Below are 24,525 nucleotides of genomic sequence, written 5' to 3'. Positions count from 1 at the left end.
CTCTGTCTCTGGTGAATCCTCTCACCCCCCACACCTCTGGCCTGTACCCCATTTCTTGTATGCATAAATAAACAAATCTTTAAAAAAAAAAAAAAAAAGAGGGTCCTGGCCAACACCAGTTTGGAACACAAGAAATTCAACAAATAATCATTGGCCTTCTCCTGGAGGATGTTTGTTACTGTGCTTTCTGACTCCCTGAAAGGCTGGTGGCATTTGCAATATCCCCCAAATTTATTTTCAAGGCCCTCCCCCCTTTCCGGAGCATCTCATGGTGCTGGGATTCTTCAGAAAGTCTGGGATCAGAAAGCCCCTGACTTCTACCGGCTCCTACACTCTACAAATCCTTAGCGCTTGTTCATCTAGCCCAGGGCCCTCCTGAGCACTCTGCTTGGGAAATAATCTGAATCAGTTGTTAATGCCTTGCGGTAAATGCATCTAAGGACATCTGTCCCTCTCTGTTGGTAAATTCTCACCAATGTAAATGAAGGGTTTGGTCCACTGTCCAAGGACTTGTAGGTAGGTAGTGACAAAGAAGTGGAGGATGACTCAGAGGCACCCTCTTATTGCCTAATAACCTGCTTTCCGAGTAGGACAGACTTGGAAAGTACCTTTCCCAAAAGATGAGGTGAGGACTGGAGGGTCATTTCACATAGTGAGCCCTAGAAGTCTCTAACTCTATCTCCCCAACCACCAGTGCTCAGAGGACAGGTATATTAGGATTCTGCAGAGAAACAGAACCTACAGGGGGCAGATGTGTGTGTGTGAGAGCGAGCCGGGGACAGACAGACAAAAAGAGAGAGTGATTGATTTAAGGAATTGGCTCACACTATTGCAGGATCTGGCAAATGCGAAATTTGTAAGGCAGGCCGGCAGGCTGGAGAGTCAGGGAAGAATCATGTTGTCAACTCCAGGCTGAAGGTATTCTGGAGGCATAATTCCCTCTTCAGGGACCAGCTCAGTGGAGTTTTCCTCATCTTAAGGCCTAACGACTTCAACTGATTGGATGAGGCCCAACCACATTACAGAGGGTCATTTGCTTTACTCAGAGTTCACTGATTTAAATGTTAATCACGGGGCCTCCCTGGTGGCGGCAAGGGGTTAAGCACCGCACTATGAAGCAAAAGCAGCCTTTGCAGCGTGAGTTTGATCCTTGGCCGGCCAGGGAGCAACCCACATGGCGCAGCAGACCTCTCCTGCCTCGCCCGCTGCTCCCCTCAGCAATGTATTTCACTCAGTCTGCCTGTTCTGTTCCCCACTCTGTCTCTGGTGAATCCTCTCACTGCCCCCATCTCTGGCCTGTACCCTGGCTCTTGTATGCATAAATGAATAAATCTTAAAAAAAAAAAAATAATGTTAATTACTTCTAAAAAGTACTTTTGCAATGACATCTAGACTTTTGTTTGACTAAAAACTGGTGACCTTAGTCTACACAAGTTGATATATAAAATTTTGCCCATCACAACAAACTAAGGGTCTTTGCCACTTTAAATCTCTAAGTCAGAGGGAAGGCCAAGGCAAAACCTCCAAGAATCTGGGTGAGCAGAGATGAGTCACTCTGGACAAGGAATCTAGCATGAGTCCAGCTTGCTCTCAACTTCAGGCAGGAAGTGGTGCACGGGAGGAAGAGAAGGGGGGGAGATCTCCCAGGATCCGTGGCCATGGCTGTGGCCCTGTGTGGCCTCCATGCTCCACTGATTTCCCCAAGACCTTTCAAATTGGAATCGCCAAGCTCAAAGGCCAATCATTGAATAGCTGTATGTGATTCCCAGGCAGTGGGGAGGACAGGAGAGCCATGGACACTATAAGTTCCCAAGCAGGACCCCTGCTCTGTGGAATCTTCCCCCTATTAAGGCTGCTCCTCAAGACCCAAAACTCCCCATATGTGGAAGGAGCAGGAGCCATAACCAGCAACAGCAAGAAGGGATGGCTGAGCCTCAAAGGCTGCAGAGGAAGGGGAGAGGGCAGCATCCTTGTGGAAAAGCAGTGGCCATGCCTGGTTTCTGGGAGGTCACTGAGTTTGTGCACAGCTTCCAGGGAGGGGCACTGGGGATGTGGTGAAAGGGCAAAGCCATAGTTCAGTAAAGGTTCAGGGATGACTGGCCTCTTTCCATCCCAGCATCCCTGGATCCAGCCTGCAGGACTTCCCTCAACAGACCTCTCCATCCTGAGTGTGGCTCAGAGGGAGCACGCTGGGTGCTCTGCTCCTCACTGGCTGTCATGTCCAACCAGCAGTCCTGATCCTGGGGCTTCCCCACCAGCCTCTTTGCCTGTTTTCCTAAAATAGTTTCTCTAATTCCATCCCAGAGCTACTCTCCTTTGCAGGCTGCCCTCTCCATCTGCTCTGTGATCCCCAACCCTTCAGAGTGTTCTGTTCTGGGTTCTCACTCGTGGCCCAAAACACTTCTATGGGCAGATGATTTCTATGGGAGAGATGGGAACTGTTGGAATAGGCAGCCCAGAGCCTTTTGTGTCTGAGTGTCTGTATTCCAGAACTGTCCCTCCACATTGCTGATGGCCTCTGGGTTGACAGATGTCTGGAAACCCCAGGATGAGGCTCTGCGTAAAAGTATTTTCCTTTGAAAGTCTATAACCCCAGAAGGAAGTGGAAAACATCTTGCAGTTGAGAATAATAAAAAGTTCAGAAGATTGGCACATCCTAGGAAAAAACTCAATCCAAGGGAATTAGTCTGGAGACATGAAGGTTATTTACAGGGGGGTGGGAAACATCCAGACCTTATTTCCCTCAAAACTGGTAGAAGTGGGAATGTAAACAGTCTGGGAAGCTGGAGGGGAATTCCTGGATTCCTGTGGGAGAACTCGTGGGAGACCAGCAAGGAAGGCCACCGTAGTCTCCTGCTTGTCCCCTGGGCCTAACTTCAGACCCACTCAGGACATCTCCCATGCTGTCTGATGCCCTTTGAGGGGCATGAGTGTGGAGGCAGAACCTCCTAGAAGAAGATGCCCAACTGCTTCAGCTACCTGATTCAGGAGGAAGAGGGCAAGTATCCTACTCACAGTTTGACTGACATTTTGCTGTTCCCTGCCTTCAGTGATCTGGGAAGGCTGAAAGGATTGGGAGAAGGGCTGAGGATCCCGACTGGCCTCAGCTGATACTCTAAATCTCTACGCAATTTTATCAAGTTTGTCAAGTACAGCTATGCAAGGCGTGCACTGTACAAGGTTGCCTGGGTGGAGCTGAACTCACCAAGCCCTGACTTTGGCTCTGCCAATCAGAGAGGAATCTTTTACTTTTCATAAAGGTACTGTTCAGATTAGGAGTTGCTCTGAAGGAAACTGACCAAAGCCAAAAGGCGTGCCTGAATCACCTGGACTCATTCAATGAATGGCCTTATTCCACAAAAGTCCTTGGTTTTGAGCCTCTCTGGTGGCCTAGGGGTTAAGGCTCAGCACTATCACCTTTATGGCATGAGTTCGATCCCTGTCCAGGGAGATGACCCACATGGCACAGCTGACCTCTCCTGTCTCGCCCGCTGCTCCCCTCAGCAGTGTATTTCTGCAGATTTGCCTGCTCTGCTCCTCACTCTGTCCTTGGTGAATTCTCTCACACACATACCCCAGCCCTGCCCCGCACTTCAGGCTTACACCCCATTTCTTCTATGCATAAATAAATAAATCTAAAAAAAAAAAAGAGTCCTTGGTTTTCCTAGGCTACAAGGGGCAGAGGTGTGGCCAAGCAGGGCAGTGAGCTCCCAGCATGCCTCTGACGGGACGACTTTCTCTTCAGGTGGTGGTCTCACCCACCACTTTCAACATCATTTTACCACAGTTTTAGCCACTGCTGTTGTAACTTCTTACTTAAAAAAATAAACCGTTACAAAAAAATATCACTTAGAGAAGATGCTCAGGGGGACACTGTTCCCCACTCCCCAATTCCCTCTTCTGCCAGTTCATGCACAAGTCCCTATAGCCAGGGCTCGCTGCCCTGTGCAGAGTCCAGAGCCTCTCCTCCCGCCTGCTCCTGAGGACAGGACCTGCCCCAGCCCAAGAGAGCTCAGGAAACACAGAGTTATTCACCAGGACAGACCTAGCCTCCCATCCAGGGCTTCTCCTGGGATTACTGAGGGGACAGGGCCTCTAGAGGAGGGGACCTGAGCCAGTCCTGTTAGACCCTGTGCGGCCTGTGACTCCTCTCTGGGCTGGTTTGTGCCTCTGCAGAACACCTCAGCTCTGATTGCATCATACCGTCTCACCAAAGGAACCACAGGAGTTCTTTCCTTCCCTCCACTAACTCCAGGGAGGAAGAGGGTAGGATCCAGGCCCCCTGGACTCCTGAGGACATTGGAACCCCAATCCTGCCTGTCCTCTGGTGACCAGTGACGCAGAACCATTTACGTTATGTGACCACAAAGTACAGTATGATCAAGTAGCCCATGAAAAGGCCAGAGGGCTGGCCCAGCACCTGTCCTGGGGGGACTGAGAGCCCTCCCCATGCTTCCTCTCCATAGCCCTGCCTCCGCTTACTCCAGCATGTACCTAGCGAAGAAGTGATACCCCGGGGAAGGGCATCAGGAGCCCTAAGTGAGACATTGTAAGTTAGTCTCAGAAACCTTCAGTCACACTGAGCTTCCTCAGGATGCTGGAGCTTGGATCCTCAACCCCTGGGCCCTGACAGGACATCCTTGGGGTGCTACTGAGCAGGGTTCTGTGGCTGGGCTGGGCCACAGCCAGGCACCGTGAGTGGATAGTGTCGCTGTCATGTAGGCCACACGATGGGCAGGCAGGGCAGTCTGGTGTTTGGCAGAGGGCGCCAGCCCCCCTCCTGGGTGCAGCAGAGTGGGCACTTCCAGTTTGACCATTTACCAGGAGTGAAAAGCAGAAAGACAGGTTTTATTCCCAGCTGGCATCCCTCTGGGGTCACAGAAGCCTGAATAGTCACCCCAATGACCACAGTGGCCTCCCTCCCTGGGGCACCCACCGCTCCCCAACCATGGTCTACGCTATAGCCACTTCCCATACTCCATACCCATGGCTTTCTGGGCTGGATCTTGGATGAGGCAGTGGTGGGTGCTGAGGGACCAGGCCATGGGAGAGGGGGTGAGTTGGGGATGGGGCTGCCAGTGTTCTGGGACCAGTGGGCTGTGGTTTGGCATGTGCTAGGCTGGGGAGCCCATGTCCAGGGTGAGAGTCCTGAGGGTTCCGTCAAGACTCCCTGGTCCCTGTATTCCCTTCACCTGGGAGGGAATCCTGCCCCCTTTGTGAGGCTGCAACTGCATGGACAGAAGTAAGGGCAGCAGGGATTGGTGCGAGGAGGGAGTCATAGGCTGCCACCTTTGAAGGCCACAGTCCTGTCTCCCTGCAGTGGGAGGTGTTCTTTTTTTGTTTGGTTGGTTTTAATTATTTTTTTTTATTTTAACATTTATCATTTTTTATATTTTTTTAGACAATATTTGCTTCCCCCCACCCCCTTGGATTGAGTCCCCATGGAAGGTGTTCTCGAGGGGGCTTCCAGTTCCCCCTGGGGTCCTGCCCCTTGCCTGTTGGCTCTCAGTGGGAGAGTGGTGCCTTGCAGCCTCCTGAGCAGCTCTGCTGGAGCACCTGGAGTGCAGGTCCCCTGCTCTGGCCTCTGCCCCCAGGCTGTGTGATTCCCTTCAGCCCTAGGGTTTCAGGAGTGTCCTTTTCTCCAGAAGCCAGAAGCCCCTCCCCCTCTGCCCAGCTCTTAACCAGCTGGGGACAAGGAGTGACTTCAGGGCAGGAATGTGAGCCCTTCCGGAGGGCCAGAAAACAGAAAACCTAGAAGCCTGGTGGAACCTGAGAGGTAGTAGGGAATCTCAGCGGTCATCTCAACTACTTATCCTTTCAGATTGCAAATGGGGACACTTGCTCTGCAAGTCAGGGTCTGAACTGGGACCAGAACCAAGGACCCTGAATTCCCAGCCAACGCAGCCATGGCCTCAGAACCCCTTCTCCACACCATGCTAAATCTCGCACTATTGCTGCACTCTCCAGCCTCACAATCCCTCCACACCTCCATGCTGTAGGGGAACAATGCCTACCACCGCCTTTTCTGTTCGGTTGCCTGCTGCTTTTCCACTGCCTAGTTCAGCACTTGACTATGGAATAACTTAATTAATGTCCAGTTTAGTTTTTGCTCACCTGTATTTTTTTTAAAGATTTACTTATTTATGCATACAAGAACTGGGGTACAGGCCAGAGGTGTGGGGATAGGGGTGGTGGTGGGTAAGAGGATTCACCAGAGACAGAGTGGGGAACAAAACAGGCAGACAGACTGAAATACACTGCTGAGGGGAGCAGCAGGCGCGACAGGAGAGGTCTGCTCGCCATGTGGGTTACTCCCTGGCTGCAGAGGCTGCGGACAGCTTCACAGCTTCACAGCTTAACTCCTTGAGCCACCAGGGAGGCCCTGTATTTGTTTTCCCACAATGTATATTGCTTTTATATTTCAAAAAACCCACCATTTTTTACTTGAAGCAATATCCTACTGACCTCATGAAACTATTTACGGAGCAAAACAAACATGATTAAATGCTTTATGGAGTGGAAATCAAGGGGCAGACGGGTGGAGCATCTCCAATGCTGCTTCCCACTCAAGGTGCCAGGGCGACAGCCGGTGACCACCACCAATTCCCTTCAGCTCACACAGACTCTGCCATGGAGGCTGGAGGGAGGTGAGGTGGGTAGTGCAGAGGGAAGCAGATCATGATCAGGTGGAAACAGATGACAAGTCTGTTTTGCATCGGAGAAAGGGAGAGACGAGAGAGTAACACACAGACAAAGAGACGCTGCAGGAATCAGGAGGGAGAGAGGCCGGAAGATACCAGGAACACGGGGGACCAAGCAGGGGTGGGAGGCAACTCTGGAGATGGATGTGGACTTCAGACCCAAAGCGAGGCCACCTCTGCAGGCAAACACACGTGGCCACTCCCAGCTCTCAGCCAGACTCCTGTGTCTATCCCGATTAAGATAAAGTTAGAAACATCAAAATGCCACATCCCTTTGAGCAGCAGCCCTCGGCAGAACTCCATATGGCTGTGGCAGCCAGGAGTGTGAGCTAATAAAAGTTTAAAACAAAACAAAACAAAACAGAAACGGCAGGGAAATGCCCCCAGAGGTCCACATGGGCACAAGCTCAGAGCTGGGGTGGGCGGGGTGGGGAGCAGGGCTGCACTGTAACCGGCCTGCCCCGCTCCATGTGCCAAGGTCACTGCTCTCTGTAGGACACCCATCTCTTTCAGTGACTGTGAGCCCAAGATACAGTGACTGAGTCAGCCATTTCACACAGCTGGGTCCCTGTCCCATCCCCCCAGTTTCTCCTGCCTGGAGAGGATAGGATACAGCCAGCAGGGGCCTGGGGAGGGAGTGCAGAGGGGATGGTGTTGTTTTTCTCATATGTCGCCTGCAGCACTGTTCCTGGTGGGGAAGTTGGGGGGGTGGATGGCTGACCAAGACCCCAACTTTGGGGAGGGATCGCCTTAGAGATCCCTCTAAGGAGGGATCTGCTTGTTGAACTGCCTCTTGGGCATCAGGAATGGGAATGTCAGAGGAATACTGTAATCACTTGGGGAATGCTTCTTTAAGGCGGCTTTCTCCTGCAGGAAGTGGGTGGGGATGCTGGTGGAAGTCACTGGAACCCTGAGAATAGGGAGGAGCAAACTTACCCCCTCCGAAGGTCACTACTAGAAGGATTACCTGCTCCATGAAAACATTTTAGAAGTCTGAGCCACCTTGGCCCCCCACACCAGGGCTCCTTAGAATACCAGGGCAGCTGGGGTGAGAGAGGGGAGATGTGTCTGATGAGTTTAAAATCCCTTCAATAAGGACTTCCTGAAACCCCACTGTATGCCCAGTACTCAACTGGATGGTTTCTGCCCTGAAAAAATGCACAGGGAAATAAAATGACATTAGGGCAAGGGAAGAGGGGGCAACACCTCTCCTGGATGGTCCACGGGAGAGTCCAGAGTATTTTAGGAGATTTGAATAAAGACAGCAAAGCACTTCCGGTCATCTCTGAGGAGGCGGACATTTGTTCCAGAAAGAAGACCTCCACCCCCACCCACCCCACCTGTCGAGTAGCTGGCCTGGTCCCAGGCCTTGAGGTCATGCCTGGTCATACCGAGGCGCTGTGTTCCTGGCACTGGAAACCAGTGGGCAGACCTGGCATCGGATTCCTTCTGCATCTTTATCACTGGAAAAGCCTGCCCTCAGCCCAGCCTGGCTGGAGAATGTGGATTTTGAAAAAGGAGGCATCTCTTTGTGGATGATTCAGCACAAGCAGCAGATCAGGAACTTGGAGGCCAGGCCCTCCCATCAGCCTCTGCTCTCCTGCAGCTACCTCGGCAGAGCCCCAGCCTGCACCTGCTGAATGGGATCCTCAGTGTGCCCACGGAGGCTGGGCACCGTGCCACTCCTCTCTTCAAGAACACCACCACCTGGCGGGCTGCCAGGAACAGCCAAGCCCCACGGACATCACTCCCAGGAATTCAACCACAGGGAAAGCAAATGCACCAGATTTCATGACTGTTATAATGAGCTTGGCAAATAAGCCCCCAGATACACAGCTGGAGCTGGTGATCCGAATGCTTTCTGAGGACACACTGTGACAGTGGTGGCAAATGCACATCTTCACAGCACACAAGCTCACTGAAGAATGTCACAAGCCTGTGGTTGTTCAACAACACGCCAGGGACAGCAGTGGCAGCGGGGTCTCCATGCACAGGAAGCAGGGCTTATTCTGACAGACTAAATGGCATCAAAGGAAAAACAGTGCAGATATTAAATGCTAACCAGTGTGATGGGGTCTAAACGGCAACTCGTACTCAGCGCCATGGGTGGACACAGCTCAAGAAGGTGACCTTGCAAAGAAAGGCATTCTAGTTGGAGATACTCGGATCAAGGCTGAGAATGCGAACCTCCCTGGTGGTCTTCCAACCTGCTCACCTACGGAGATTTTCTTAGGTGGGGGAGCAGAGGAAAAAGGTCACCTTCAGAGGCTATTCTGCTTATCTTTCTATCTCTACGTAGGAAAAACCTTGCCCCATCTCCAGGTCCTCAGGCAGCATCCAAATGTTTGTCCATTATCCAGCCCCCCTTGGGGAGCAAATCACCCTGGGTCCTAAAAGGTTTGTTTTTGCCTTTGAGGGTCATGCTCCCAGGTGTAGAGTGAAGTCGGCCCTACCATCTTGGTCACAGCAGATGGGACCAGGAGTCCACGCTGCTGTCACACCTTTGGGTGGGGCTGGGACAAAGGAACAGCTCTGGTCAACAGGGCTGCACCATATTGAGGGGCAGTAAACCAACCCAATCAGCCCCTCTTTTAGGGGAAAGCAGGGGGAAAACAAGCAGGTTGGCTACTTCACCATGACATGTCACAGGGAGACTCACCCTTTATTCTGGTGGCTCCACAAGGCTGGCTGACCACCTGCCTGAAATTTTAGGGATTCAGAGAAATTGTTGAGCTGAAGTGATGATCCCCAAGTTCCAAGCAGCCTTGGACTTGTCTTCTATGACTAAAGGTTACATCTTTCCTGGGACTCTAAATAGATGGCAAGTCTGAACCCAAGATTTGAGGAGAGACGTGTGGGGAGGGATGAGTCTGGCAGGACTGGGGTCCAGGGAAGGGGAGAAGGGTGACCTCCTCTGTCCACAGCTGGCTTCTATTCCCATGAGCCCTCAGCCCAGACTACTTCTGAACTTGCAGTGAGATTTTTGATCTGAACTGAGTCATGGCCAGGTAGACGGAATCCAAAAACTCCTTGGGATTGTCCTAAGAAAAAATACCAAGACCCTGCAGTAGCCTCGCCAGGTCCAAAGTAGGGCAGATTCTCCTGTTTGTTATTATCAGCACTGTGAGAATGTGTCTTGATTTGCTGAGCCAACACAATTTCACACACTTTGTAGCATCTGCTCTGCTCAGTACCTCAGACAGCCTTTGGGAAATGAGGGGGCACAACTCAGAGAGGTTATCTGCCGGGTGCATGGTCAAAGCAGACTGAAGCCAGCCACCCCACTAGAGGCTGGGGCCAGGCTCCTCTCATGATTGCACTGCTCCTAAAGGGAAAGGGATGCTTTCTGCTCCTTCAAGGCAGTTTCCTGGCATCTGCCTGCACCCTTGGCTACAGTTCAGGATTGTTACCATTAAATGAGGCCTCCTGATATCTCTCCAGTAAATGACAAGCACAGACAAGCCAGAGAGCTGCCAATCAGTGAATTCGCCTCCTAAATTTCAGATGCAAAAGAGGAGCACTCAGAAGGGCATCAACAACCACACATGGTCCCGGGGTCTCTGTTTCCATATTCTGGGTCTCTAGCAAGTCACACAGCAGGGGGAAGTGATGGCACCAGCTGTGAGCCCTCTGAAATTCTTCAAGATTGTGTATGTTAGTGCTTTGTCAGGAAGAGTGGCCACAGTTTTCTGAGGGTCTCAAAAAGGGTACGTAGTTGAGGAGGTTATAAACCACAAAAAATGAGGATCCAGAGTCCCCTCCAATCCTAGGGCCCCGGGCCCACACACATCTGGCAGCTAAATACATGTTATCAAACCTGGAAGAAAGTGCTGTGCAAATGGGGGTGGCTGTTATTATCTGGGTGGCTATCACTCCCGGCCTATACTGCTCCTTGTTGCCCAGCCTGTGAGTCCTGGACAGAATCCTACCTTGGGGCTGGCAGCCCCTGTGTCCAGGCCCATTGTGTTACCAAAGACACATTCTATCTGACCCCCAGGGAGGCCTGGGTGTTTTCATGTCTCCCAGTGACTGCTCATTCCCTTTCTGAACATCACCACCTCCAGACTAGAGGAAGAAACTGGAAAGGAAAATACGATTTGGGAGAAAGTCACTTCAGTATACCACACAGATCCAGCTCCACAATCTTCCCAACAGCCTCAGGGTCCTAGAAAACCCCTCAGGGTCCTAGAAAATCACCTCTCTGTTGCTGGAAACCCATTTTGGCTCTTACACTGCCCGGCCCCCCGACCACTTCCTGGAGGGTTCCTGATCAAGCAACAGCCCCCTGGGCAAGTTCCTTGCTGGTGCTGGACCTCACCATTAGCCAGAGGTCAAGGGGGCTTCACACAGATAGTGGCCACAGGCCCTGAGCTGGAGGGCAAGTTATTCTGCCTCTTTCACAGAACAGGGGAAGTCTGGTCACTCCCCTCCCTCCCCATCAGCCCTGCCCGTCCTGCCACTAAGACAGGTGTCAAGACACAAACAAGGCCAACATTTCTCAGGAAATGATCCCTGTCTCTAGGACCCTGTGGGAGTCACAGGGATACACCTACTCTACAAAAACCTGGGAGAAGCTCAGCTTCCCAGGATGTGAAATCACATTCAGCTAGCGAGGACTGAGGAGCCCAGGGCGTCTGCCTCCTCCTGTGGCCCCACCCGACTGGCCCTGGGAAATGCTGCTTTACTCTTTTCCCTTACCTGCCAAGAAGGGCATGTCTGAACCCTCCCACCTCAGCCAGTCTCGTGTGGGCCCCCCCCCCCCCCCCCCCGCCTTCTGTATCCCCCAAAGCACCCTCCTCCCTGTGCTGGGTGAACAACACGTGATCAGTAAAACCTTCTTATTGTCTGGTGTGCAAATGGGATATGATGGTCTGGAAAATCCATTATTCTGCTTGAAAGCAAGAGTTTTTTCCATAGAGGCCATGCACCGGTTTCTAGTTTTTGAAAGACAAAGAAACACACACTGCTAAAGTTATGTGGTACATAATGCACCTTTCTTTGATGATTCAATTCAAAGAAAGGCACCTGGCGATCCAGCAGCATCTTCTAGATGCTGTTTGGAAAAAAAAAGGCAAGAGCAGCATTGATGCATCTCCTGAAGTCCTCAAGTCTCTGCTTCCCTCTCCCTGTTCAGTACACACCACAGGGACACACACTCCAGGGTAACAGCACACCAGATATGAGGGGGGAGTGCTACAGACTCCAGGAGGGTGTGCACCCCAGTGGATTTTGGAGGCTCCTCCCAGGAAGGAGTCTCTGTCATCAAGGATGAAAAATCTCAGGCCACCTGAGATTTTCCCTCCCCCATCTGCAGTAAACTCCACTACTCATGGGGTCAATTCAGCAAGAATATGGGACCTGCATTTGGTGACTCCCCAAAAGCACAGCCAAGACAACTTGATTGGTGATGCAGGAGGGCAGTTTTGCACGCTGCAAGACACAGCCTTCCCCACTCCCTCAAAAGAAAGTCAGGAAGGAAAACAAGACAAAGAGAGCAGTGGGTAACAGCATCAGCCCCAGGGCAGCCCCAGAGCAGACAGGACTGGCCAGATCTGCAGTCAGTCCCAAACCGGTGGGATAGAGACAGGAACAGGCAGAGGGCAGAGTGCTGGCACCTCCTGAAGTTCCTGCCAGTCAGGGAGTCCACCCAGGAAACCAAGTCCAGCTTCCCTCTGTCTCTCCACTGCTTTCGGCAGGGGCTCACGGCGAGCACCTGTCAAAGTTAGTCAGTGGTGATGAAACGGTTTTCCCCTTGAACCGCAACCCAGCAGGCTTCCCAGGTGCGCAAACCACCCAGGGGCTCTCACCTCCAGAGTTGTGCCCTTGGATTTCCCCTAAGGAAACCAGGACCTCTGCGCATTCCTTGAGGACCCTTGGCAGGGGGTGGCCGCCAGTGGGTAGAGAGGAGAAAAACGCTCTGGCTCAGATCGATCATCCCTCCCTGCGAGTCCTCCCACCAATCATGTCTGGGGACCAGCCTCCTCCCCTGCCTGCGGAGAAGAGAAGCGGGGTCATTACTCCAACAGGTCCCCCCTCACCCGGGCCTCACCCGGCCAGCTTTTCCCCTGCCCTGCCCTGAGGCCTCAAATTCAGAGACAGCCCCGAGGCACCTGCTCCCAGACTGGGCTCCAAGCCCGCGAGAGGGGTCCCTGGGCGGCGCCTCCGGGTGCTCCCCAGCTTCCTCGGGAAGGGGCGGGGCACTCCCGGGGACCGGCGCGCCCCCCCGCGTCCCTTCCCCGCGCTCACCTGGCGCAGGTGCTGCAGCAGCGTCCCCGCCTCCTCCCGCCGGCCCTGGCGCACCATCCGCAGCAGCTCCTGGACCATGCCGACGCGCCGGTGGTAGGGGGGCTGCCCCGCGCCGGCGCCCGCGCGCCCCGCCTTGTCCCCGGCGCGGAGCAGCAGCGATGCCCAGAAGTCGGGCCGCTCGCGGCGGGCGCCGGACGCCGCGCCGGGGCTGGTTCTCTCCGCCAGGCTGCCCTTGGTCTGCCGGGTGCCCATGCCGCCGCCCGTCCGCACGCTCCGCGTTGGGCCGCGACGCCGCGTCCCGGGCTGGCTGCCTGCGCCTCGGCCGCCCGGGCGCGCCCGCCTCCCGGGTAGCAACTTTGGGGGAACTGTTGCGCGCGGGCGGCGCGGGGGCGGGAGGTTGCCCGCGCTCCCCTCGCTCCTCCCTCCCCGCTCCCCGGGCGCGCTCCCCCGGCGCTCGCCGCCAGCCCGCCGGCCCCGCCCCGGCCCGCCCCGCCCCCGGCTCGGGCTCCCGCTCCGGTCTCTGCGCCCGCGCCGCCGCACGCTCCCGCCTTCCTGCCTTCCCCCCTCCCCCCCCCCCCCGCTCTCCTTCCCGCCCCTCGGTTCTGGGCTGGGGGCCTCCGGGCGCCGCCTCCCGGTGCTGTCTCTGGCGCCGCGCCCCCTGCTGGCCGCCGCGTGCGCCTCCCGGGGTCCTGGCGCGGTGGCAGTGGGGGCGCACAGGCCCAGGGGCCTTCGCGGTCGGTCCCCACCAGGTTCCCCAGATGCTTCCTCACCGTGCGCGAGGGTGAGACTCGCGGGAGGTGAAGGGAGGCTGCCGTGTGCCTAACAAGATGGGGGAAGTTGGGCGCATGGGGAGTGGGAGGGAGGGTCTGCAACGCCAGAGCCAGCTCTTTCACAGTAAGCTCTGCTGAGCATCAGCGCCCAAGTCTTCTTGGGACGCTGGTTAAAAACGCAGACTCCAGGGCCTCCCTGGTGGCGCAAGGGGTTAAGACGCAACCTGTGAAGCTGTCCGCAGCCTCTGCAGCACCAGTTCGATCCCAGGCCAGGGAGCTGCCCACATGACGCAGCAGACCTCTCCTGCATCACCCGCAGCAGACCTCTCCTGCATCACCCGCTGCTCCCCTCAGCAGTGTATTTCAGTCAACCTGCCTGTTCTGTTCCCTGCTCTGTCTCTGGTGAATCCTCTCATCTCCTGCACCTCTGGCCTGTTCCCCAATCTTGTATGCATAAATAAATCTTTAAAAAAAAAACAAACAAAAACTCAGACTGCCGGGCCTTGCCCCAGACCCACTGGATGAGACCCTCTGGAGGGGTCTGGGAGAATCTCCCAGTCAGTCTCGGCTGTTTCTGATGTACACTTCTTTGAGATTTGGCCTGTGGAGGTTGGGGGAGGGGAGGGCGGTGATGATAGTGACTGGTGGGTGAACCCAGAAACAAGATTGTGTGTGGGGTGCACAGTGTTTATGGAGAAGGTCTGTTGCTCCTGTCAGTCTCTCAAAGGGTCTGGACCATCAAGGTATCTTCTCCTGTTTTCAGGCTCATACCTCTGGAGAAGGGTCCTGGGGTCATTCCTGGTACCAAAAGGCAGAGCCATGCTTGTAAGTAGGACTAACTGCACAATCCTACACACCCCCCACTCCTCCTCTATCCCTTCCAGGGCACCCCTGCCAGACCTGGCCCTTAAGGGATCAGACTCCCTGGGCTCTAAAGTTACTTGAAAAGCCAACTGTAGTCCTGCCAGAAAGAAGACTAAGGCACTTGGGGGACCTTCCCTGTTCTAGACCACAGGCCACTGTGGGAGGCCTTGATCTTGGTCACTTGCTGCAGGAGGGGTAGCAGTTGTGTGTGCTGGCCTCTGACCCAGGCCCTGGGTTGTGCTATAGGGGAAAAGGACAGTGGAATGCAGGGACAGGAGTGTCAGATCTTACACCACAGCGGCTGGAGCCCACCATGTACTGAAGGAGCATCAAGCTTCTCTGTCTTACGGAGCTAAACTCCAGTTCAAGAATTGGGAAGGTAAGATGAAGGAGATACAGAAACTCCAGGTGTTCCACAAAGGATAGCCCTACTGGTCACCCCCCAATACCTGGCAGAGAATACCCAGTATTCCCATAAGCAGCTTCACAGGGTTTAGAACGATACTCTGCAAACTCGCTCCAACCCTTTGCATGTAGAACATGCCTGTTGGCATCTTCAGAGAGACCAGGCTGGGAAATACTTAGGTGTCTCTCATCTCTGATCTGTGGGCAAGGTGGCCACCACGGAAACCTGCTGACCAGGTCTCTCGCTCCAGTCAGTGGGCTGTATCACCCAGAGGCTGACCACAGCCTGAGCTGGCAGGTTGGCCTGCCTCAGGGTTTGTGGCTAAGGCAAATGCCAACTTAGATGAAGGGGGCTAGGCCAATCCCTCCCCTGGGATTTGAATGCCATCGCTTTCTTCTTGAGAGACTTGATTCCATATGCCCTCTCCTTGCTGCTTCCCTCACCACCAACATCTCCCTATTTTCTGGCTTGTTCTTCTAGGCAAATAATCTCTTCAACTCTCTTCCATCTATTTAGAAAGAAAACATCCATTTCTGCCCCTCCGCTCTGGTTACCAATACCCCCACCTCTCTCCTTTCCAGCTAAACTTTTTGAACTAACTAATTATTGTCACACCTTCTTTGCTTTCATTCATTCCTTACCCACTTCAGTTGGGCTTCTGGCCATAGCACATCACTGAAATGTCTCTTGCCAGTGACCTAGTTGCTAAATTTAGTGGTCACTTTCAGTCTTCATCTTACTTAACTTTATAGCAGCATCTGATTCTGTTGTCTACTTTGTTTTGATGGAAACCCAATTCCCTTAGTTTGTGGGTGCTCTGGGAGGGCCTCTCTTATTCCCATCCTATAGTTGTTGGTGTTGCCTAGGGTCCTGCCAAAAAACTTCTTCCTAGGCAATGTTGCCTATACTCAGGGTTCTACCCACTGCACATATGCTCATGACTCCAAGTCTCTTCCCAACTTATGAGATAGCAAGTTAACCTGTCACTGATTCATGGGTGTTGGCAGAAGACACAAGACTCATGGGCCAGAGACGTAATACTTTGTTACTCAGGCACACCCAGCATGGAGCAGCAACATTAGCATATTTGCATCAGTTCTCTTGGCCTTGGAGCTGTACAGGGCAGTGAGATGGGCCCAGATGGATGTACCCATGTGCAGCAGGTTTCTGTTACAGCCGAGGGACACCGAACTTGGGGATCTGCTGCTTAAATAGGAAGCAGGTAAGCACACTTGTAGACAGAACTCAAGGTTGCTTACTACGAACACAACACTGAGAGGTGGCTCAGGAAAAAGTGGTCCAAGTTTTATGGACCTCCATGGTGGCGCAAGGGGTTAAGATGCAACCTATGAAGCTGTCTGCAGCTGCTGCAGCATGAGTTCAATCCCCTGGCCAAGAAGCTGACCCACATGGTGCAGCAGACCTCTCCTGCTGCTCCCCTCAGCAGTGTATTTCAGTCAATCTGCCTGTTCTGTTCCCCACTCTGTCTCTGGTGAATCCTCTCATGCTCCACACCTCTGGCCTGTACCCCCAGGTCTTATATGCATAAGAAAGAAATCTTTTTTTAAAAAATGTGGTCCAGGTCCTCCCCTGGTGGCACAGCGGTTGAGCGCTGGGCTGCGAAGCTGCCCGCAGCCTCTGCAGCGCTGGTTTGATCCCCGGGTGCCAGCGAGGGTCTCACATGGCACGACAGACCTCTCCTGCCACGCCCGCTGCTCCCCTCAGCAGTGTATTTCGTCAGTCTGTCTGTTCTGTTCCCCGCTTTGGCTCTGGTGAATTCTCTCACCCTCCCGCGCTTCTGACTGTACCCAGTGCTTGTATAAATAAATGTATAAATAAATAAATCTTAAAAAAAAAAAAAGTTGTCCAGGTTTTGCCTTTTTGGCACACACAGCAAGAGACCCATGGAGGGTAATCTCTTCTGACAGTGGGCACTTCATATTCAACAAGTGAGCATCTCCTTCCCAACCTGCATGCTCCTGTCTCTGCTTTCTGTTTGTAATGCAGGTAAGAAAACTTAGAGTCATTCATTGTGTGCTCTAGTTTCTCAGTATCAGGATCTGGTCAACCATGTCATCCAGGTAATGATGCCCAGGACCGTAGCTCTTGTTTGTGCACATTCTGTCCTTTCAACAATGGTGAGGTTGGTTTAGTTATTGTCATGATTTCACAGGTAAGGAGATGGTTTCTCAGAGAGATTAAGTGTCTTGCCCAAGGTCACACAGTGAGAGAAGAGTCAGGAGTCATTTAAGTCTGTTCAAATCAGAAGCCTATGTTGTTAATATTACTTTACATCATTGATCCTGCTGTTTAAATATTACATCCCACAACTACTGCCTTGTGGAGGATCTGTCATTTTTTACCCCATCATTACATTATAATAACCTTCTTTCTAACTATCACCCCACCTCCAGTCTTTGCCATTTCTAATATGTCTTCCATGTAGCAGTTGAAGAGATCATTTTAAAAGGAGACACACACACACACACACACACACACACACACACACACACCCCAACTCTCCCTTTTTCAGTGATTCTTTCTCCGGACTTAACATGGATTCGAGGTCCCCAGGTGCTATACTGTCCTCATGTCCTACAGTTCAGTCATCCCATATGACACCTCTTCCAGGTTGCCATACTTTATGCCTTTGTACATACTGCATTATCTTTCTGAGTTGTCCTCCTCCTTAACAGATGCCTAGTCATCCCTGAAGACTTGGTTTAGGTGTCATCTCCTTCAGGAAGCCCTCCCTGAATGCCTCCTAGAACCTCCTCCATGTGAGTCTACTGTCAATATGTTATCATATCTTGTACCATGTTTCTGTTGTTCCTTTGCACACACTGTTCTGATGGAGCACCCTCTTCCATCCTCTGTTGGGTTAGTCCTTCCATGCCTTTAGGTTAAACTCATCAGGGATGATTTCTGGGACTCCTTTACCCTTGGAAGTGCTCCCAGTCTTACTGCCTGTGCTCAAGGACTGGTTGTCCACCAGTGTCTATGAGCCCAGTACCTGGCACCTTGGAGGAGTTCTGTAAGCATTTATTGAGTGAAAAAATGCATGGCCACTTCCAATGTTGTAGCTTAGTGTCGGGAACTGAGTGTCTGGCGCGCTCGATAAACTGACAGAAGCACTAATATACCAATTGAATTGGTCAACAAGGAAGCTACTGATGATCTTCAGGAAATCAATTTGCATGGGATTAAGGAGTGAAGGGGAGGCAGGTAAGACTAGGAAGGAAGCTAAGGAGCTCGTTCTTTCAAGAAACTGTGAATAGGACAGTAACCAGAGGAGCTGGTGTTTGCTGTTGTTGTTTACTTGCTTCTCACAAAGAAGATAGATCATCTTATTAAGAGGGAACCAGCGTATTTGTCTTTTCAATCATTCTCTTTCAAGCAAGTAATTTTGTAGCATGGGAAGTGTGTTACAATGCCATCAAACCTGGGATTCGGGAATTCTTGTCATGCTTTCTTCTTTGAACATTCTCTTAAGATTCTACTCATGTCCTAAGAATGTTAAGTATAAGGTGCCTAATGAAATTTAAAGATCATTCAAATTATATGAATTTTAAAAAATATTTTATTTATTTTTGCGTAGAACTCGGGTACAGGCCAGAATTGTTGGGGGGGGGGGCGACAGGATTCACCAGAGACAGAGTGCAGAGCAAAACAGGCAAATTGACTGAAATATACTGCTGAGGGGAGCAGCGGGCAAGACAGGAGAGGTCTGCTGCACCATAAGTGGGTCAGCTCCCTGGCCAGGGATCAAATTTAGCCCATTCCAGTGGTAGTGCTGAGTCTCAACCCCTAGGCCACCAGGGAGACCCCTATATGAATATTTAAGTAAGAATATCTAATATCAAGAGGCATTAACCCCTGGTGGCACAAGGGGTTAATTCTCAGCACTGTGAAGCTATCAGCAGCCACTGCAGCATGAGTTCTATCCCTGGCCAGGAAGCTGACCCACATGGCACAGCAGACCTCTCCTGTCTACCCCGCTATACCCCTCAGCAGTGTATTTCAGTCAACTTCCTGGTCTACTCTCCACTCTGTCTCTGGTGAATCCTCTCACCGCCCCCCACCCCCAGGCACACACCTCTGGCCTGTACCCCAGCTCTTGTATACATAAATAAATAAGATAAATTAAAAAAAAAAGAAATATTCTAAAAAAGATCTAATATCAGATGGTATATATATTTACCCAACACCTCAAGATTTTATTGCTGTAATATGTTTTACATTCATAATATGTAACCTTTTACTTCATAATCATGTAAAAAGTGTCATGATACCCGTTTTTACAGAGGAAGAAGCTAAAGTTTAGGAAAATGTAAAGAATGTGGCCAGTGCCTTCTTGATAGTAAATGGAGAGCTGAAAATAAAAACCAAGCCTGCACTGCTGTAGAAAGTAGAGATGCTTAATGTATATGCTTAACAATTCCGTTTGAAAATGTTGTTATGTAGTTGTCTCTTGTCTCTGAGTATAGGGAGAGGACTTGGGCAGGAAGAGTGCAGCGGAGGATGGCCTGCTGGCCCCAGGCCCCTGGCGAGGTGGGTACAAGTCGAGCAGTAGCTGGAGTGATGAGCCTCAGACAAACCTCAGGCAAACTCTGATTTGGAGAAGGAGGATGAAACACGCAAATAGGTTTGCAGATGGGAAGAGATTGGGGGCTGTGTCGTTCCTCCTGGTCTAATTTTTCTCTTGACATAGAAAGCTACTTGCTCAAATGCTAGGGGAGGGCCTCCCTGGTGGTGCAAGGGGTTAAGACGCAGCCTATGAAGCTATCCACAGCCACTGCAGCATGAGTTCTTTCCCTGGCCAGGGAGCTGTCCACAAGGTGCAGCAGACCTCTCCTGTCTCGCCCACTGCTCCCCTCAGCAGTGTATGTAGAGCAATCGGCCTGTTCTGTTCCCCACTCTGTCTCTGGTGAGTCCTCTCACCCCCCACACCTCTGGCCTGTATCCCAGTTCTTGTATGCATAAATAAATAAATCTTTAAAAAATAAATAAAATAAAATGCCAGGGGAGAAGGCAGGGCTTATGGAGAGGTGACAATGGGTGGCAGCTGAGGGGATTGGGAGATGGAGCTGTTTGACAGATGGAGGGGAGGTTGGGCAGGGTGTGGGACAAGGAGGTCTGAGGGGAATGTTGCTTTTGTGCAGTTTGCTCCCAACAGCCTCTGACTGGATCAGAATCAGAACCAAGAAGTGAGGGATTAGATGGACCAATACTGGGGTGTCTTAGGGCTGGATAGGTGACATTAGATCTTGGAAACAGTGACCTCTGGGAGATCATCAGGGAAGGAGGTGAAGCCAGAAAGGACCTGAGGGGTGGGATAAAATGTACCCAAAGCAGTGGTTCTTGAACTTGAGCCTGCATCAGACTCCCCTGGAGAACTATTGAAAGCCAGAATGCTCAGCCCACCCTGAGTTTTTGATTCAGTGAATCAGGGCCATTTGCATTTTAATGTGTTTCCAGGTACATTCAAACTGCCACCCTGGGCTGTCCCCAGACCACATCTGAGAAGAGCCTGGTAAAGTTGGGGTGTGGGGAGGAAGCAAGTATAAGTTTTTTTCTTCTGAGGTCTCCTTAAGGTTGTGAAGAGGAGGGGGCCCCCCTGGTGGCACAGGGGTTAAGATGCAACCTATGAAGCTCTCCCTATGAAGTTTTCTGCAGCCACTGCAGCATGAGTTCGATCCCTGGCCAGGGAGCAACCCACATGGTGCAGCAGACCTCTCCTGCATCACCCGCTGCTCCCCTCAGCAGTGTATTTCAGTCAATCTTCCTTTTCTGCTCCCCACTCTGTCTCTGGTGAATCCTCCCACACACACCCCCACCTCTGGCCTCCACCCCAGTTCTTGTATGCATAAATAAATAAATTTAAAAAAAAAAAAAGGTTGTGAAAAGGATAGAACCACTTCTGGACTTAGAATTTAGGGCATCACTGAAGGAACTGACTGACCATGAGGGAACAGTAAACACAGATACATACACACCCCCCACATGCACATGCAACAAAGGGGTCCCACCCCCTTTCTGGGGTACCCAGGTTGGCCTATTTCTCTCTTTGCAATTCTTCCAATAACTGGTACCTTCTTTCAGCCACCAGGTAAAATGTTTCAGGGTCCCTGAATGCTACAAGAGCTGGGGATGAATGTAACCCCCAACATTCTAGTCTGAAAGTCTGATGGTGTGAGCAGACTGCCTGCGTGACATCCCAGACATGGAGCCAGCTCTTATTAGGAGACTTGAAGCTCTAGAAAACCCTGCTCAGTGCTCAGGCCTTTGCCAGGAGGACACGCTTACCTCACTTGCAGGCAAGAGAAATCCTTGGAGGAGAGAAGAGGCAGTGCACAGGCTGGAGGCAGGAGAACGAGCTTCTGGGTCTCCAAGAGTTATAAACTCCCTCCCTGCAAACTGAGCCCCAGAAAGACACATCTTGGATGCATCCATCTAAGCCACTGAGAACTGTGTGCAGGCTGACTCCATGCTTTCCCTCTACTTCTCTAATTATTTCATTGCTTCATGCATGGCTTGTTTTAATTTTGTTATTTAGCTAATTATATAATAATGCCCATGAACTCACCATCCAAAACAAAACAGCGCCAGCCAGACCTTTGACAATAACTGACATTGCATCTGAGGGTTCCCTTCCACCTGGTCGCCCTGCTTCCTGAATCCTGTATTCATCAGTCCGTGCTTTATTTACTCTTTATATTATTTAATACTTGGGAGCACTTGCCTTTTAAAAGAGCCTGTTTGTGTCTGTGCAGACATCTCTGTTTCCTTTTTTTCTTTTCCTTAATAAACCTGTTGATGAAAAAAAATAATAAAATTTCTTTGTATACTGGGAAATTTCAAACCTACACAAAGCTAGAAAGACTCGTATAGTGAATTTACATACACCTTTTTTTCTGGATTTTAACTTTTCAAATCATGCCCAATCTTGTTTTATCCATACCTCCACCCATTTTTCTCTGTCCCCATATTCTTTATATAGTAGTATGGTATTTATGTGTGTTCCTAAAGAGTGTCTACTTTTCATTTTGATTGTTTTTAACTTTATGAAAGGGCATCTTGCTATATGGAGTTTTTTTCAAAGATTTTATTTATTTTTGCATAGAAAACTTGGGGTGCAGGCTAGAGGTGCGGGGTGGGGGTGGGGGGCGGGTGAGAGGATTCAACAGAGACAGAATGGGGGGCAGAACAGGCAGATGTACTGAAATGCACTGCTGAGGGGAGCAGCGGGCAAGACAGGAGAGGTCTGCTGCGCCATGTGGTTCACCTCCCTGGCCAAGGATCGAACTCGGGCCATTGTGGTAGGCAGTCACAGTGATAGCACCAGACTTAACCCCTAGGCCACCTGGGAGGCCCTATATGGAATTTTTTATAGGTATTGTTTTTCATTTAATGTTTTATCATAAGAATTGTCCTTACTGCTGTGTGTCCCTCTAATTCATTTTTTTAGAATGTGTGTAGCAGTCAATGGTGTGAATGTACCTTAGTATCTTTCTCTGCTCTCCTACTACCCATCATTCAAATGGTTTCTAGCCTTTGCTATTGGGAAGAGTGCTTTTATGGATATTCCTGCATTCCTTGTTACACACATGGGGCAGCTGTAAGAGTGGAATTGTTTAGCTTTAGGATTAATGCTGGACTGTTTTCCACCAGGGATAGAATTGGAACCTTCCTGCACTGCTGGTAGGAATGCAAAATGGTGCAGACATATAGAAAGCAGTATGGAGGTTCCTCAAAAAATCAAACATAGGCATCACTCCTGCCCATCTGGCACTATGCAGGTGTCTCTCTTTTTCTTTCTCCTTTTCCTAATAAACCTGTCCTTTTGAAATGTAAAAAAAAAAAAAAATTGAAAATAGATCTACCATATGATCCAGCAATTGCACTTCTGGGTATTTATCCAAGGGGCTAAAAACAGGATGTCAAAGAAATATTTGCACACCCATGTTTATTGCCTCATTATTCACAATAGCCAAGAGGTGGAAACAACTAAATGTTGATCAATGAATAATGGATAAAGAAAATGTGGTAGATGCATATAATCAAGTATTAGCCTTAAAAAGGGAAAAATCCTGGGCCTCCCTGGTGACGCAAGGGGTTAAGATGCAACCTATGAAGCTATCGCAGCTACTGCAGCAAGAGTCCGATCCCCAGCCAGGGAGATACCCACATGGCGCAACAGATCTCTCCTGACTTGCCCGCTGCTCCCCTCAGCAGTGCATTTCAGTTATTCCTCTTGTTCTGTTCCCCACTCTGTCTCTGGTGAATCTTCTCATGCTCCACACCCCCATTCTTGTATACATAAATAAACCTTTAAAGAAAAAAAAGAAAAAATCCTGTCACATGCTACATGAATAGACTTTGAAGACATTGTGCTAAATGAAACAAGCCAGTCATAGAAAGACAAATACTGCAGATTTCACTTATATAAGGTATGTGACAATTAAACTCACAGAGTCAGACAGTAGAGTAGTGGTTGCCAAGGGCTGGAGGGAGGGGGAGGGGGGAAGTTGTTGAATGAGTAGTAGTGTTTCATTCATGCAAAATGAAAAAGTTTGCTTGCCGTGAGACTTAAAGTGAAAAGAATCAAGCCAGGAGGATGGCATTCCAGGCACAGGAAATAGTCTGTGCAAAGGTCCTGGGGCAGAAAAGAGTTTGGCAAGTTGTAGCGGCAGGAGGCATAGAGTAGGGTCTCTGTGATCCAGGCAGATGGGTAAGGGAGAGTCCTGGAGCTCTCGGTGGCTTTTTCAGGCATTTATTGGCCTTTCACCAGGTACACAGAGGGTAGGGGTGCCAGAGGGCTGGAAGGCCTCCCAGCCCTCAGTGAGTCTTCACTCTTTTCTGGGCTCTCTGGCATTCTCTTGTGGTCTCGTTCTTTCTCTTCTGCTGGTTCCGTTCCTGTGACACCACCCTTATAAGCCCTAGTCTTAGCCCAGGTGTGCCCATCTATACATGCCCACACCCTACTCCAGGTGCCCACCATCAGGCATGCACGTAGGACCACAGGGATCTATTATCAATGCCAATGGTGGGAGGGCAGAAAATCCTGATAATCACTTATCCTACACAAGTCTAAGAAACAGAGGAAGCCAGTGAGAAGGACATTGGAGTTGCAAAAGTTGGAGATGTAGCTGTACCTGGTCTGTACAGGGCTTCATGGAGCAAGTAGGAGCAGGAAACTGTTATTTATTAACCTGCAAGTAGCTCAGTGAGGGATAGCACCCAGGGTCTGTAACTTGCTACCTGCATGACTCTTAAGTCAGTGTCAAACTTAGGCATGGATTTCAGTCACCTGGAGGCCCTCATTACAGAGTTTCTGATGCAGCAGATTGAAGTGAGGCCTAGACTTCGCATGTCTAACAGATTCCCAGGTGATGTTGATGCTGCCAGTCCTTGGACCATCTTGAGTATCAGTTACTAAGCAAGTCACTGATTCTGAGTCTTTTTTTTTAAAATTAATTTATTTATTTATACAGGCACTGGGTACAGTCAGAAGCGCGGGAGGGTGAGAGAATTCACC

General features: G+C 50.9%; 1 protein-coding gene across 1 annotated transcript in view; it reads right to left on the bottom strand.

Moving 5' to 3' along the window:
• The window catches only part of LRRC75A (leucine rich repeat containing 75A), a 42,536-nt gene extending 29,337 nt beyond the window's left edge, over positions 1 to 13,199 (bottom strand). Inside the window, exon 1 of the mRNA XM_037492304.1 lies at positions 12,948 to 13,199. Coding sequence (XP_037348201.1) covers positions 12,948 to 13,199 — 252 coding nt within the window. The remainder of the gene's footprint in view (positions 1 to 12,947) is intronic.
• Between the last annotated feature and the right edge of the window lie 11,326 nt (positions 13,200 to 24,525).

Source organism: Talpa occidentalis, unplaced genomic scaffold, assembly GCF_014898055.3.
Source record: "Talpa occidentalis isolate TD23 unplaced genomic scaffold, MPIMG_talOcc4v2.1 talOcc4.7, whole genome shotgun sequence".
NCBI lineage: Eukaryota > Metazoa > Chordata > Mammalia > Eulipotyphla > Talpidae > Talpa > Talpa occidentalis.
Note: the sequence above shows the minus strand (reverse complement) of the source record. Positions and strands in the feature narration are given on the sequence as shown.